Here is a 15655-nt window from a genome sequence, read left to right as displayed (position 1 = left end):
ATAGAGGTTTATTAAATCATGAGGAGCATGGATAGGATGAATAGCCAAGGTCTTTTTGACAGAATCAATGAGTCCAGAACTAGAGGGCATAGGTTTAAGGTGGAAGGGGCAAGATTTACAAGGGACTTGAGGGGCAACCTTTTCATGTAGGGAGTGATGCACATATAGAATGAGCTGCCCGAGAAAGTGGTGGAGGCTGGTACAGTTACAACATTTAAGAAGCATCAGGGTAGGAGGGCGAATGGAACAATTTAGAAGGATATGAAGCAAATGCTGGCAAATGAGACTAGGTCAGTTTAGGATATCTGATTGGCATGGACGAGTTGGACCGAAGGGTCTGTTTCCATGCTGTACATCACTATGTTTTTATGACTCTAATTCTGTTTGAATTTCAATTACAGGGCAATTGTTCGGGCATTTTCCTCTCCTCAAGCACTGTGTGGAAGTTTTCTGAATGTCAGGTAAACAGATTTGTTATTGCTTAATTATAAGCTCCAAAATATCCAAAGTGGACTTGTTACAGATTCTATTTAAGTTCATTGCTTTATTTCCTTGGTCCAAACTAAAAGACAAGTTCCAAGTATTTTCAATAGGATACATTTTCTGTCATTTATTTTGCTTAATCTTCTTGAGGAGGTTAATACAATGAAACAAGCTGAGAGGTGGAGAAGCCAAAAACATTGTGTGACTTGGGGCAGCACGATGGCACAGTAGTTAGCACTGCTGCCTCATAGCACCAGTGTCCCAGGTTCAATTCCAGCCTCGGGTAACTGTGTGGAGTTTGCACATTCTCCCCGTGTCTGCGTGGGTTTCCTCCGGGTGCTCCGGTTTCCTCCCACAGTCCAAAGATGTGCAGGTCAGGTGAATTGGCCATGCTAAATTGCCCATAGCGTCAGGTGCATTAGTCAGAGGGGAAATGGGTCTGGGTGGGTTACTCTTCGGAGGGTCAGTGTGGACTGATTGGGCCAAAGGACCTGTTTCCACACTGTAGGTAATCTAATCTAAAAAAAAACTTGATGATGTTCAAGGCTGATTTTGTTATTGTGCCTGTCCTTCCTGTACTATGTTGAATTGTCAGTCTTTGTTAAGAGATAGGTCTGTCTGGCCTTCCTTTTCTCCAACAGTCATGTTGACTTTGGGAATTAATTGACCAGAGTTTCCTTTTGACAAACACTTCCCACCCATTCAATTGCACCCTTAACTCTATCATTCGTCCAGAAATTGGGGTACAATTCCTTTCAGTATTCCAGGTATGGACCAGCATTATCTGCAGTTGAGAAGCTGCTTCTATTGTGAAGAACTCATGGGTGCTGCTTTGCCACAAGGTAGTTTAAGGAGCTGAATGATTTCAAAATGTCAGAAGAAAATACAACACTGATCTCTTGAGCAGCTGCAACTTCCTTCATCCCACCATTGTTGGCCATGCTTATAACGCCTCTGCCCTAAGTTTTGGAATTTCTGCTAAAATAACTGTCTCTCCAGTTGCCTCTTTTAAATAATTCCTTAAAAAACGCCATTTTATCTAAGCTTTTGGATTAATTTTGTTTCCTTGACTTAGCGTCACATTTCTGTCCCATGACACTGCAGTGAATACTGGAAGTTCCATTGCATTTGAGGTGCTGTATAAAGGCAGACTGTTGTTGTTGATGCAGCAATGATTATACAGAATCAATTTCAATTGGAGAAGCTCTACTCATCACAGGGACTAATAAAGTTAAATGATGACAATGTTGGATGATATTCCATGGGGGAGCCTTCCCTAATGAATAACTACCAGGGAGGAGTGGTACGATAGGGAAAGAGTTATTTAGTCATAGAGCTGTATAGGATGGAAACAGACCCTTTGGACCAACTCATCTGCATCAATCAGATATTCAAAACTGATCTATCCCATTTGCCAGGATTTGGTCATCTCCCTCTAATCCCTTCCATTTCATGTACTCCTTCAGATGCCTTTTAAATGTTGTAATTGTACCAGCCTCCACCACTTTCTCTTGCAGCTCATTTCATACACGCACCACCCTCTGCATGACAAAGTTACCCCTTAGGTCCCTTTTATATCTTTCCCCTCTCATCTCAAAACTTATGACCTCTAGTTTTGGACACCCCTACCATGTGAAAAAGACCATGCTTATTTACCCCATCCATGCCCATTTTGATTTTATAAACCTCTATAAGGTCGCCATCAGCCTGCGATGCCCCAGCCTATTCAGCATCTCCCTCTAGCTCAAACGCACCAAACCCTGCATCATCCTTAAAAGTCTTTTCTGAGCCCAAGCTGTAAAAGAAAATCACCAGTTCACTTTATCAGATCGCTTTATTGGGGTCAGTTAGCTCAGTTGGCTAGATGGCTGGTTTGTGATGCAGAATGATGTAAAAAGTGTGGGTTCACTTCCTGACAATACCATGAAAATCCCTCCTTCTCAACCTCACCCTATACCTGAGATGTGGTGACCCTCAGATTAAACCACCATCTTTCTCTAGTCAGAGAGCAAACCTATGGTTCTCTGGCACAAAGATAACTTTACATTACCAGGCGGTGAAAGTGAAAGATTCCCCAATGAAAGTGAGCGTTTGAGTTCTGACACATTCTACCTCTTCCTGTTTCAAATGACTACATAGATTTGGTTCGACACGAGATGTTGTGAAACTCGAAAGGGTTCAGAACAGATTTACAAGGATGTTTGCCAGGGTTGGTGGAACAGGCTGGGGCTGTTTTCCCTGGAGCATCTGAGGCTGAGGGGTGACCTTATAGAGGTTTACAAAATTGTGAGGGGCATGGATTGGATAAGTAGACAAAAGTCTTTTCCCTGGAGTGGGAAGCCCAGAACTAGTGGGCATAGGTTTAGGGTGAGAGGGGAAAGATATAAAAGAGACCTAAGGGGCAATTGTTTCATCCAGAGGGTGGTACGTGTATGGAATGAGCTGCCAGAGGAATGGTGGAGGCTGGTACAATTGCAACATTTAAGAGGCATTTGGATGGGTATATAAATAGGAAGGGTTTGGAGGGATATGGGCCCGGTGCTGGCAGGTGGGATTAGATCAGGTTGGGATATCTGGTTTGGATCGAAGGGTTTGTTTCCATGCTGTACACCTCTATGACTCTATGACACAAAGATACAGTACATCAAATAAATCTACAGCAACATTAAATAAGCCAGTACAATATTGTATTGTTTCCACAATGCATTAATAATCATTCTTGCTGTATATTTCAAAACAGCAAAGATGGCCATTTCAAAACAAATGGAGTGACGTCAGGCCTGGATTTGTCTGCAATCTATCTGAGCTTCTTGAATTTGGCAAAAAACTCCTTAACTTTGCAGGTAATGTTACTGACAATAGCGTCTCACAGTTTAACGTGCTGGAAAGTTCTTTATTCCATCCCCAAACATCTCTGATTTAATGAAGGGGCTAAAGGGGAAGAAGACATATACGCAGTAACTATGAGTGAATAGGGTACCTATTGAGGTTAAGGGGCAATAAGACTCCTGGATCTGTGGACAGCATAGTAGATTTTTCTAGTAAGTAGCTACAGAACACTGGTAATAATCTTCCAAGAATCCTTAGATTGGGGGAGGTTGCTAATGCTATGAGCAAATCCAAGACACAGCCCTTTCAGGTTCAGTGAGACACCATTTCACTGTGCAGGTAATGCTGGTAAGGAAACAGTGGAATTATTGGATCTTTTATGGGATGTGGACACTACTGGCAAGACCAACATTTGATGCTCATCCCTAATTGTCCTTGATTGCCCAACTGGGTCATAAAAACAGGGCAGCTTTGGGAACCTCTTTAGAAAAGAGTGCACAATGTACATTCAGAACCACAACAGCAGGAATGGAAATCATTCGGTTAGTAAAGCAAAATCATGTGGATGATGGCCTTAATTGCAAGAGTATTGGTGCAGTGTGACTGAGGATTTCTGGGGTGCAGAAGTGGGGTGGGGAGATGTTATTAGTGAATCGTTGACCCTCAATGGCCAGGAGCAGAGGAGAAGGGTGAGGCTCCAATGGTGGTGGTGGTTGGAGGGGCGGGGAGGGGAGGGGAGCGGTGGGTGAAGTGGGGAAGTGGGCATAGTGGAATTATCGCCTCGAAGATTTTAACCTACTGCAAATCCTCTTGCAAGGATGCCTTCCTTGAAGAAGCTCTCTTCCATTCCTAAAGAAGTGCTCATGCCCGAAACGTCGATTCTCCTGCTTCTTGCTGCTGCCTGACCTGCTGTGCTTTTCCAGCAATACATTTTCAGCATAGTGGGATAATATGCTGGTAAAATGCTGAGAGGAGATGAAGAGGGGCTCAGAGAGTTAGCGATGATTTACAGCTGCAATGGATAGAATTTTGGCCACTGAGGCAACCAAGGGATAGGGAGTGAATGCAGAAAAGTAGAGTTGAAACAGACCTCCCCCATTCCTATATTTTATGTTCTTACTTTATTGCACCAAGTGGATAAAGTGGCTTTTAGTTCTTGTCAAGAGCTTGCATTTCTGTTGCTGATGTTCACAATTTTCCAGGTGAAGACTGCAGTCCAGCATCACCTGATCCCATCGTTACCTCGATCTCCGACCTGTGTGGAAACACTGCGAGTTTACATTATAATACCAGAACTCATTGCTGTCCTGGATAAGTCAGAGGATTCAGCAACGCTGCTCGAATCTTTAAACAGATCCATTCTCTCACTTGAAGACAGTTATTTTAAAATCCTTGGTAAGATTTTTAAACATTTTACTTAAGATTTAAATGCAATTAACGGATGCCATTCAAAGAAAATAATTAAGAAATTAGCTGGAATTCTTATAATCCTAAAGTGGCAGTTCTGCCACGAATGTTTAACTGATTACAAAGTTCACCAAGGTGCGCTGAGGTGTTGAAAGGTGCTATATAAATGCAACTCTTTCTGTGTGTTTTATACTGCCTTCAGAGGCTGGATATCATGGGTGACAATGATTGGACAGGATGCTGAGGCAGTAATGCATCTCCTGATCAGAACTTTGGGGGAAATGCTACATTAAGACGGTCTCTGCTGAAGGTCAACCAGCTGATCCAGAGCTCTCTGGAGGAAAGTATCAGCAAATTAGCATGACTGTTAGAAGGATGGCACCCACAGTTCTATCTCTAAAGCTCATTATACTGTTCATTTTGATCAATGACCAATTCGGAGGCTGTGTTTTATTTTCCATGAATATTTCCGTGCTGTTTCTTGACAGAACATTGGTGGTGTACGATGCCTTATTATTTCTTCTTGCGCCTTGTGAGGATGTATCAGAAAGAATCACATCGCCTTCTTCAACTCACAATGACAGGCGCCTCACAATGCAATCCCCAACTACACAATTCATTAAAAATCTTACAAACACTCTACCAGGTGGGTACAAATATCTCTTGTTATTCTGGATCTTTATATGGCCTGTGTCCCTGATTAGGAACAATCTAATGGCTTTCTCATCTTCAGCTAAGTCTTGAAACCTTTCTTCCCGATCAGTGTCTCCAGTCATTCTCCTTGATACTGTTAATGTTGTTATTTTTCTTCTGTGTGTTTTCTTCTGTTCAGATGTTTTAAGAATATAAGAACTAGGAACAGGATAGAACATAGAAAAATACAGCGCAGTACAGGCCCTTCGGCCCTCAATGTTGCGCCGATCCAAGCCCACCTAACCTACACTAGCCCATTTTCCTCCATATGCCTATCCAATGCCCGTTTAAATGCCCATAAAGAGGGAGAGCTGAAAATATGTTGCTGGAAAAGCGCAGCAGGTCAGGCAGCATCCAAGGAACAGGAAATTCAACGTTTCGGGCATAAGCCCTTCATCATAAAGAGGGAGAGTCCACCACTGTTACTGGCACGGCATTCCATGAACTCACGACTCGCTGAGTAAAGAATCTACCCCTAACATCAGTCCTATACCTACCACCCCTTAATTTAAAGCTATGCCCCCTCGTAATATCTGACTCCATACGTGGAAAAAGGTTCTCATGGTCAACCCTATCTAAACCCCTAATCATCTTGTACACCTCTATCAAGTCACCCCTAAACCTTCTTTTCTCCAATGAAAACAGCCCCAAGTGCCTCAGCCTTTCCCCATACGATCTTCCTACCATACCAGGTAACATCCTGGTAAACCTCCTCTGCACCCATTCCAGTGCCTCCACATCCTTCCTATAGTATGGCGACCAAAACTGCACACAATACTCCAGATGCGGCTGCACCAGAGTCTTATACAATTGCAACATGACCTCAGGACTCCAGAACTCAATTCCTCTACCAATAAAATCCATATGTGGCCATTCAGCCCCTCGAGCCTGCTCGGCCATTTAATACAATTGCGGCTGATCTCACCTCAGCTTCAACTCCACTTTCCTGCCAGCCCTCCATAACCCTTCAACCCATTGCTAATTAAAAATCTGCCTGTCTCTTCTGTAAATTTATTCCATGCCCCAGCATCCACCCTAGTCTGGGATAGTTACTTTCCACAAATTCATGGTGGCTCAGTGGTTAATGTGGTTACTGCTGCCTCACTCTGCCAGGGACATGAGTTCTATTCTACCCTCAGGCGACTGCCTGTCTGTGGAGTTTGCACATTCTCCCCATGTCTGCGTGCTCCAATGCAAAGATGTGCAGGTTGGGTGGATCGGCCAAGCTAAATTGCCCATAGTATTCAAGGATGTGCAGGTTTGGTGGATTAGACATGGGAAATACAGGGTTACATGGGAAGGTTGGGATGCTTTTCAGAGGTCAATGTGGACTCAATGGGCTGAATGGCCTGCTTCCATACTGTAGAGATTCGGTGATTCATTACCAGTCTCTGTTACTTCATCAAAACCTCCAGTACCTTTAGTTAAACACGATTTGTCCATAACACAATTATGTTGACTTTCACATTTGCCCAAGTAACTATTAATTTTGCCTCAAATTATCATATCATAAAGCTTTCCCCATACCCGGGTTAAGTGGGCTGGCCTGTAATTTCTGGGCTTTTTAGGTAGAGACAGCCTATTGAATGGTTCCTCCTTATCAAGTTTAAACACTTCACGTGTGTGAACTACCTCCTGTGCCCCCCCTCAACTTTCTCTCTTGCTAAAGGAAGATGCAAAATATTCATTTCATGCCTCAATCATGCCCCTTGCCTCCATGTGTAAATCCTCTTTTTTTTGGTCTCCTTTCTTTACCTCCTTTTTACTAATTGTATGCCAGTAACTTTTTAATTTGTTTTTATGTTAGCTGCTGATTTCTTTTCATGCTATCTCTGCTTCTTGTTTGCCTTTTGAATTCCCTTTCAAACTTCCCAATAATCCTGCCAGCTGTTGTATCAACCTGGCATCATCAAAAGCAGATTTTTGTTTCCTAACCTTACTCTTTCTCCCATTTGTCATCCAGGATGCTCCGGGCTCATTTTCACTGCCTTTGTCTTTTGTGGGAATATACCTTGACTGCGCCCATAATATCTCTTCTTTGAGATTGCCCAGGGTTCACTTACAGTTTCACCTGATACAATAATGATGGGTCAGCCTCTACTGCAAACCCAAACTGAAAGAAGGAAAAAAATTGCCTTAGAGAGTTTTTGAAATTCATGATTCAGAGTCATTTACAGGTAGTTCAAGGATAATGCATATTTCAGCAACGCAATTTGGCGATAACATCGCTGAAGAATTAGAAAATAGTATTTTTGAGAACGCTTACCTCTGTTTGCAAGAGCGCGATTCCAGTGGAGATTGGTTTGTGCACTTGGTCCTGTGCTTGTCCTGGTGTCCACACCCTTCTGCATTTGTGTGATGTCAGCTGTCAACAGAGAGCAACTTTCTTACATTTTTTAAATGTACTGTATTAAATTTACTTTTGTTTCATTAATAAATATGATTTTAACCTTCATTCAGACTGTGCTATACTTTATGTTAGACTATTGGATGATTTTAGATCAATCGCGAATGATATTTTTTGCTAGCCTGCCCTTAACCCCCTTTTCCTATAAGTCCCATTATTTATATTAAGCGATTTCCTATTAAGCGAGGTTTCACTGAATGGAACTACGGTGTTATAGGAAAAATACCTGTATTCCTGTCAGGTATCCTTCACCTGCCGCATAGTATGTCTCAAATTACTTGTGTACTAATTCCTGAAATGTTAATTTATGGTTAATTATATTCCGGCAGGTAAATTTGAGCAGAGATTCAAAGATTCCTGAGAGAAATTGCTACATTCCTGTCATGCAAATGTTTAAAGACTCTTTAACAGTAAGTGGGCAATTAATTCAGTAAGAGGCTAAGCTGGATATGATTCCAGGGCTCTCTGTTTTCCGACATTAATGTTAACTGCTGGATCACCCGTCGCATCTTCCTGCTGTAATTTCAGTGGAAACCGGCTTTAAAAGTCAAAAAATAGGTTTTGGGCTGCTTTCTATTTGCTATGTATGACTTCTCATTCAATGAGACTGTAGTGGTTGGGATCATGTAGACCTCATCGATAACGAGATACTTGATTGGCCCGGGTTAATAATCCCAATCAGGAAAGCCTTGGCTAACCGATATAACCAGGAGATCAGAATCTCCTCTGATGACTCCACGTTGGTCGGCCAAAGTGCTGTGCACTGATAACTAAAGGGTGATAGGACCTGGCCTCTGTGCAGTTATATCAGAGACTTTTTCAAAATTGACAGCAATTTCAGAAGGAGGGACGCATGGACCAGAAGATTTGTTAACAATCTGAGAAGATTTGTAGCTCAGGTTGATGATAAGTATGTAAGTTAGCTCGCTGAGCTGGAAGGTTTGTTTTCAGATGTTTTGTCACCGTGACTAGGTAACGTAATCAATGAGAGTCCCCAGTGAAGTGCTGGTGGTATATCCTGCCTCTCTTTATAGCAGCATGGGATGTGGAGGTGGCAGCACAGAGCGCCACCTCTGGCAGGCAGGTGTACTTACATTGTTGTGGTTCTGTTCGCCGAGCTGGAAGTTTTTGCTGCAAACGTTTCGTTCCCTGGCTAGGGAACATCATCAGTGCTGTTGGAGCCTCGTGTGAAGCGCTGCTTTGATGTTTCTTCCGGTATTTATAGTGGTTTGTTCTTGCCGCTTCCGGGTGTCAGTTTCAGCTGCAGTGATTTGTATGTGGGGTCCAGGTCGATGTGTCTGTTGATGGATGTTCTTGCCGTTTCCGGGTGTCAGTTTCAGCTGTAGTGGTTTGTATATGGTGTCCAGGTCAATGTGTCTGTTGATGGAGTTTGGGGATGAATGCCATGCTTCTAGGAATTCTCTGACTGTTCTCTGTCTGGCTTGTCCTATGATAGTGGTGTTTTCCCAGTCAAATTCATGTTGCTGGTTGTCTGAGTGTATGGCTACTAGAGATAGCTGGTCGTGTCGTTTTGTGGCTAGCTGATGTTCATGAATGTGGATTGTTAGCTGTCTTCCTGTTTGTCCTATATAGTGTTTTGTGCAGTCCTTGCATGGTATACTTAGTGTGGCAAGTTTACATGGGTCATTCCATTTCAAACATGAATATTAGAATCCATGGAAAACTTCAATGCAAAATTGTAATAAAAATGTCACTGTTAGGAAAAGGGTTTTGTAAACATTGTGCATGCAGTTAGAAGCTGTTGAATATGTAAAACCCATAAATGTTTATGGACACTTCCAACAGAAATATGAATGCTGCATCACATTTTATCAATGCAACCCTATGAGTAATTGTTTGACACTAAATATTTTTCGAGAAAGATAAAATTGGAGAGCTTTATAGGTCAGAAGGAAGATAATCAGCCCCTTATGTCTGTGCTTGTTCATTGAAAGATTCATAATATGTAAGCTGACTCTCTCCTTTTCGTTGACCTGCCAGTTTCTTGTTTCCAAATATTTAACTAATTCTCTTTAATATCTGCAACTGAATCTGCTTCCAGCAGAGCATTGTACATTACCACATAAAATTAATTCTGAATTCCTCCATGGTTTCTTTTTCAAAGATGATGCTTCATTTTATAACCCCTTGGCCACCTATTAAGCCCAAGAGGACATGACATGATGGGCAAAATTATCTGCATTCCAAAGCCATAGGCCCCACCATTTCACTCCACTCCCATGGATACTAGCTACATATCTGTGTTTGATTCACTTGCAGAACTGTGAAACTTGTTTTAAATAGCCTACAGTTTCCGAAAGGGTACCTTCATAGCGTTCTGGCAGGTTTAGACACGTTCCTCAAATTATGATGGGCATGGATAGGGTAACTAGGCAAAGTCTTTTCCCTGGGGTCGGGGAGTCCAGAACTAGAGGGCACAGGTTTAGGGTGGGAGGGGAAAAATATAAAAGAGACCTAGGGGGCAACTTTTTCACACAGAGGGTAGTGCGTATATTGAATGAGCTGCCAGAGAAAGTGGTGGAGGTTGGTACAATTGCACCATTTAAGAGGCATTTGGATGGGTATGTGAATAGGAAGGATTTGGAGGGATATGGTCCGGGTGCTGGCAGGTGGGACCAGATTGGGTTAGGATATCTGGTCGGCATAGACGGGTTGGACCAAAGGGTCTGTTTCCATGCTGTACATCTCTATGACTCGATGACTATGTTGAGGTCTAGCCTTGCTCCAACAAAAGTCAGCTCAATGTGGAAGCATCTGGACTTCTAAATGTGCCACTGCCTTCAGGAAAAGTGTGTGTTTGTGTGTGTGAGAGAGAGTGAGATCTCCTGGCCTATTTCCCTCCCTCATGGTAAAGGTGTATTTGATTGTGTGTGAGAGAGAGGTAGAGATCTCCTGACCCTATTTCTCTCCTTCATGATAAAGGTGTGGGTGTGTCAGTGTGAGTGTGTGCATGTACGTTGAGTTTAGAGTCATGACATCTGGACGTAGGCCGGGCTGCCATTTTAAAACAGGATGAAACTTTGTATCTAACTGACACAGTGGATGCAGCTGAAATCCTCTCTTGTAAAAAGGAAGTAAGAGCTTGAAATGCCCGAGAGTACAGGCTGATTAAACAGAGTCTCGTCATATACTTTTTGAGTCAGAGTTTTATTTCAGCGCTCACAGTGCAAACTCCAACAACACTGATGTGTATGGCTGCATTTACTAACACCAAGGGGCATAAGCAGTAAGCTCTAGAGAAATGCTGGAGCATATGTCAGTGAATGAGATTTATTCACATGTCTACATACAATGCCTTGGAAAAGATCAGGTGATGGGCAGGGAGAGAGAGAACCAATAGAGCCCATCATGGATCTAACCATGATCCCTCTCCCTGCTCCATTCTCTCCTCGATCTTTTCTCTGCCTCCACATTCCTTCTCAGTCCATTCTTTTATTCCCTCAGTGTTCGAAGCTCTGAATTTGTTTTAAAATGTATTTGTGTCATAGTGAAATACTTGCAAATTAATTCTCACTCTTCCTTACTTTTATGTTATTTTTATGCACTGGCTGAGAGGTGGTTTCCAGGAAATTCCCAAATTATAATTAATGAGGTACACAGTTTGATATGTGAGGTCAAATAGTGATAGAAATTTGTAAACATTTGTACAAATTAAAGATGCCTTATAACTGAGAACATGATGAATGAATGTGTTTCCCTCAATTACATCTTTTAGCGTTATTGCACCTCAAAATATCTGCAGTCACATGCTATTTATTATTATTCCTTGTATTTATCCTTTTTAAATTGGCTTGGGTGAGGGTGAGTGAGTAAGATGTTGACCGCAAGAGTGAGAATGGTAGAGCATAAGCAGTAGTAGAGATACAGTGAGTGTGAGATAGCAGAGAGAAGATGGTGAAGTAGAGAAGGGTTAGACCCCCTGTAATAGATAGAATCACTGATATTCGCTTTATGTTTTCTTCACAGTTAATGCGTGGCCTTGATGTTCCAGAATTTCAGGTTCAATGCTACTTCTCAGGACTTCGCATTGTAAGTTGTGAATGATGATCATTCTGTTTTGTTATTTTCTCCCTATTCCATAAAACAAGTCAGAGCCAAGAGAATTCATCCGAATCTGCTCTCAGACCACACTATACTCTATAGTTATGAGAATATGCAGGCTTCTTCCTTTGAGTTTACTCTGTGGGGTCCATGGCATAGGAACCCTGCTGAGAATTCTCATTGCACATGGTAACTGAGAGTGTGAGCAGGAGAAAGAATTGGAGGGCCCTTCACAGAATGAAGCAGAGATTTACCACAATAATTCTAAAGAGGAGGGATTTTGACGTTAAATTGGAGAAGCTGGGATTGTTATCCTTTGGAGTGAAAGAAATTGAGGAGAGAAGAATTAAGGAGAATCCAAAGGGTTTTTACAAATATATTAAGGACAAAAGGGTGACTAGAGGGAGAATAGGGCCCCTCAAAGATCAGCAAGCCGGCCTTTGTGTGGAGCCACAGAAAATGGGGGAGATACTAAATGAGTATTTTGCATCAGTATTTACTGTAGAAAAGGATATGGAAGATATAAACTATAGGGAAATAGATGGTGACATCTTGCAGAATGTCCATATTACAGAGGAGGAAGTACTGGATGTCTTGAAACGGGTAAAGGTGGATAAATCCCCAGGACCTGATCAGATGTATGTGAGAACTCTGTGGGAAGCTAGAGAAGTGTTTGCTAGGCCTCTTACTGAGATATTTGTATCATCGATAGTCACAGGTGAGGTGCCAGAAGACTGGAGATTGGCTAACGTGGTGCCACTGTTTGAGAAGGGAGGTAAGGACAAGCCAGAGAACTATAGACCAGTGAGCCTGACGTTGGTGGTGGGCAAGTTATTGGAAGGAATCCTGAGGGACAGGATGTACATGTATTTGAAAAGGCAAGGACTGATTAGGGATAATCAACATGGTTTGACTATCTCCTGGGTGGAGAGATAAATGGGTGCTTTGGGGAGAGGGGTGGGATGGGGGTGTGTGCTGGGGAGAAGGTAGCAAAGAGTACAATAGGTGAATGGGGGTGAGGATGGAAATGGAGGTGATAGGTCAGAGGGGTAGCCACGGGCACCCGTATGGGCCCCAGCTATGCCTGTCTCTTTGTTGGCTACGTAGAACAGTCCATCTTCCGTAGTTACACTGACACCACTCCCCACCTCTTCCTCCGCTACATTAATGACTGCATTGGCGCCACCTCGTGCTACAGCGAGGAGGTTGAGCAGTTCATCAACTTCACCAACACATTCCACCCCAATCTTAAATTCACCTGGACCATCTCTGACACCTCCCTCCTCTTCCTGGACCTCTCCATCTCCATTAATGATGACCGACTTGACACTGACATTTTTTACAAACCCACCAACTCCCACAGCTACCTGGATTACACCTCTTTCCACCCTACCTCTTGCAAAAATGCCATCCCGTATTTCCAATTCCTCCGCCTCATCTGTTCCCAGGAGGACCAGTTCCACCACAGAACACACCAGATGGCTTCCTTCTTTAGAGACTGGAATTTCCCTTCTCACATGGTTGAAGATGCCCTCCAACGCATCTCATCCACATCCCACACCTCTGCCCTCAGACCCCACCCCTCCAACCGTAACAAGGACAGAACCTCTCCCAGTGCTCACCTTCCACCATACCAACCTTCGCATAAACCGCATCATCCACCGACATTTCCACTACCTCCAAACAGATCCCGCACCAGAGATCTATTTCCCTCCCCACCATTTCCGCCTTCCGCAAAGACCATTCCCTCCGTGACTACCTGGTCAGGTCCACGCCCCCCAAGAAACCACCCTCCCGTCATGGCACCCTCCCCTGCCACTGCAGGAATTGCAAAACCTGCACCCACACCTCCTCCCTCACCTCCATCCAAGGCCCCAAATGAGGCTTCCACATCCATGAAAGTTTTACCTGCACATCCACCAATATCATTTATTGTATCCATTGCACCCGATGCAGTCTCCTCTACATTGGGGAGACTGGACGCCTCCTAGCAGAGTGCTTTAGGGAACATCTCCGGGACATCCGCACCAATCAACCACACCGGCCTGTGGCCCAACATTTCAACTCCCCGTCCCACTCTGCTGAGGACATGCAGGTCCTGGGCTTCCTCCACCACTGCTCCCTCACCACCTGACGTCTGGAGGAAGAATGCCTTATCTTCTGCTTCGCAACTCTTCAACCCCAGGGCATCAATGTGGACTTCACCAGTTTCCTCATTCCCCCTCCCCCCACCTTACCCCAGTTCTAACCTTCCAGCTCAGCACTGTCCCCATGACCTGTCCCACCTGCATATCTTCCTTCCCAATTATCCACTCCACCATCCTCTCTGAGCTAGCACCTCCATCCCCACCCCAATTCACCTATTGTACCTTTTGCTACCTTCTCCCCAGCACCCCCAATTTATCTCTCCACCCTCGGAGGTTTCTTGCCTCTCTTCCTGATGAAGGGCTTTTGCCCGAAATGTCAATTTTCCTGCTCCTCGGATGCTGCTTAACCTGCTGTGCTTTTCCAGCACCACTCTGATCTAAACTCTCATTTCCAGCATCTACAGTCCTCACTTTTGCCCAGGACATTGGTCAGGCCACTGTTGGAATATTGCGTGCAGTTCTGGTCTCCTTCCTATCGGAAAGATGTTGTGAAACTTGAAAGGGTTCAGAAATGATTTACAAAGATGTTGCCAGGGTTGGAGGATTTGAGCTATAGGGAGAGACTAAACAGGCTGGGGCTGTTTTCCCTGGAGCGTTGGAGATTGAGGGGTGACCTTCTAGAGGTTTACAAAATTGAGGGACACGGATAGGGTAAATAGACAAAGTCTTTTCCCTGGGGTCGGGGAGTGCAGAACTAGAGGGCATAGATTTAGTGTGAGAGGGGAAAGATATAAAAGAGACCTAAGGGGCAACTTTTACTCACAGAGGGTGGTACGTGTATGGAATGAGCTGCCAGAGGAAGTGGTGGAGGCTGGTACAATTGCAACATTTAAGAGGTATTTGGATGGGTATATGATAGGAAGGGTTTGGAGGCATATGGGCCGGGTGCTGGCAGGTGGGACTAGATTGGGTTGAAATATCTGGTCAGCATGGATGCGTTAGACAGAAGGGTCTGTTTCCATGCTGTACATCTCTGACTCTATTTGATTGAGCTGTACAAGATGACAACAGGCTGAGATAAGGCCAACAAAGAAAAGTGATTCTGTTGATTGTGTGGCTTTGCAAATTTTGATTCACAGAAGAAGCCGCAGGCGAGTTATGCCAGTCCTAACATTCTGACAGCTCAGAGCCGTACTCAGCACTACAGTATCAAACTAGAAAACCTCTCGATCCTTAAACCACTAGTCTGATTCGAGGCTGTATCAGCAGGTCTTCGAAAACATAATTCAGAGTGCCATCTGATTCTTAATGAGTCACTAATACCATCTTCAGTGTTTTTGAAAATAGACACTTCTTGTGAAGCTTTTCATCTTGTACTTATCAGGACACTGCCCAAGAATGCAAATTCAAGGGAAAACCAACATTTCCACGATATAAGTGGAGAGTGCTGATGAGATGGCAAGTGGACTGTGATTTGTGGAGGAGTTGCCACAGAGTATGAACCCATTAAGGCAGATTGATTGTTAACAGCTGGTTTTATTACATTTTAAACCAAAATAGTTGATTTTTACTCATCAGTTCATTGTCTGAGAAATTAACCAATGAATTGCTGTCTTTGGTAGAAAGTGGCATAGTGTTCTACTTGTTTTTTCTGACTGTAAAGTATGTGTATGGAATGAGCTGCCAG

The 15655-nt window shown here is 43.5% G+C and overlaps 1 protein-coding gene across 1 annotated transcript in view; it reads left to right on the top strand.

Moving 5' to 3' along the window:
• The window catches only part of LOC132833293 (probable E3 ubiquitin-protein ligase HERC3), a gene marked incomplete at its 5' end in the record, with an annotated part of 53140 nt that overhangs the window by 13552 nt on the left and 23933 nt on the right, over window positions 1–15655 (top strand). Inside the window, 3 exons of the mRNA XM_060851458.1 lie at window positions 402–461; window positions 3224–3326; window positions 4515–4707. Of these exons, the coding sequence (XP_060707441.1) occupies window positions 402–461; window positions 3224–3326; window positions 4515–4707 (356 nt within the window). The remainder of the gene's footprint in view (window positions 1–401; window positions 462–3223; window positions 3327–4514; window positions 4708–15655) is intronic.

Source organism: Hemiscyllium ocellatum, chromosome 36 (assembly GCF_020745735.1).
Source record: "Hemiscyllium ocellatum isolate sHemOce1 chromosome 36, sHemOce1.pat.X.cur, whole genome shotgun sequence".
NCBI lineage: Eukaryota > Metazoa > Chordata > Chondrichthyes > Orectolobiformes > Hemiscylliidae > Hemiscyllium > Hemiscyllium ocellatum.
Note: the sequence above shows the minus strand (reverse complement) of the source record. Positions and strands in the feature narration are given on the sequence as shown.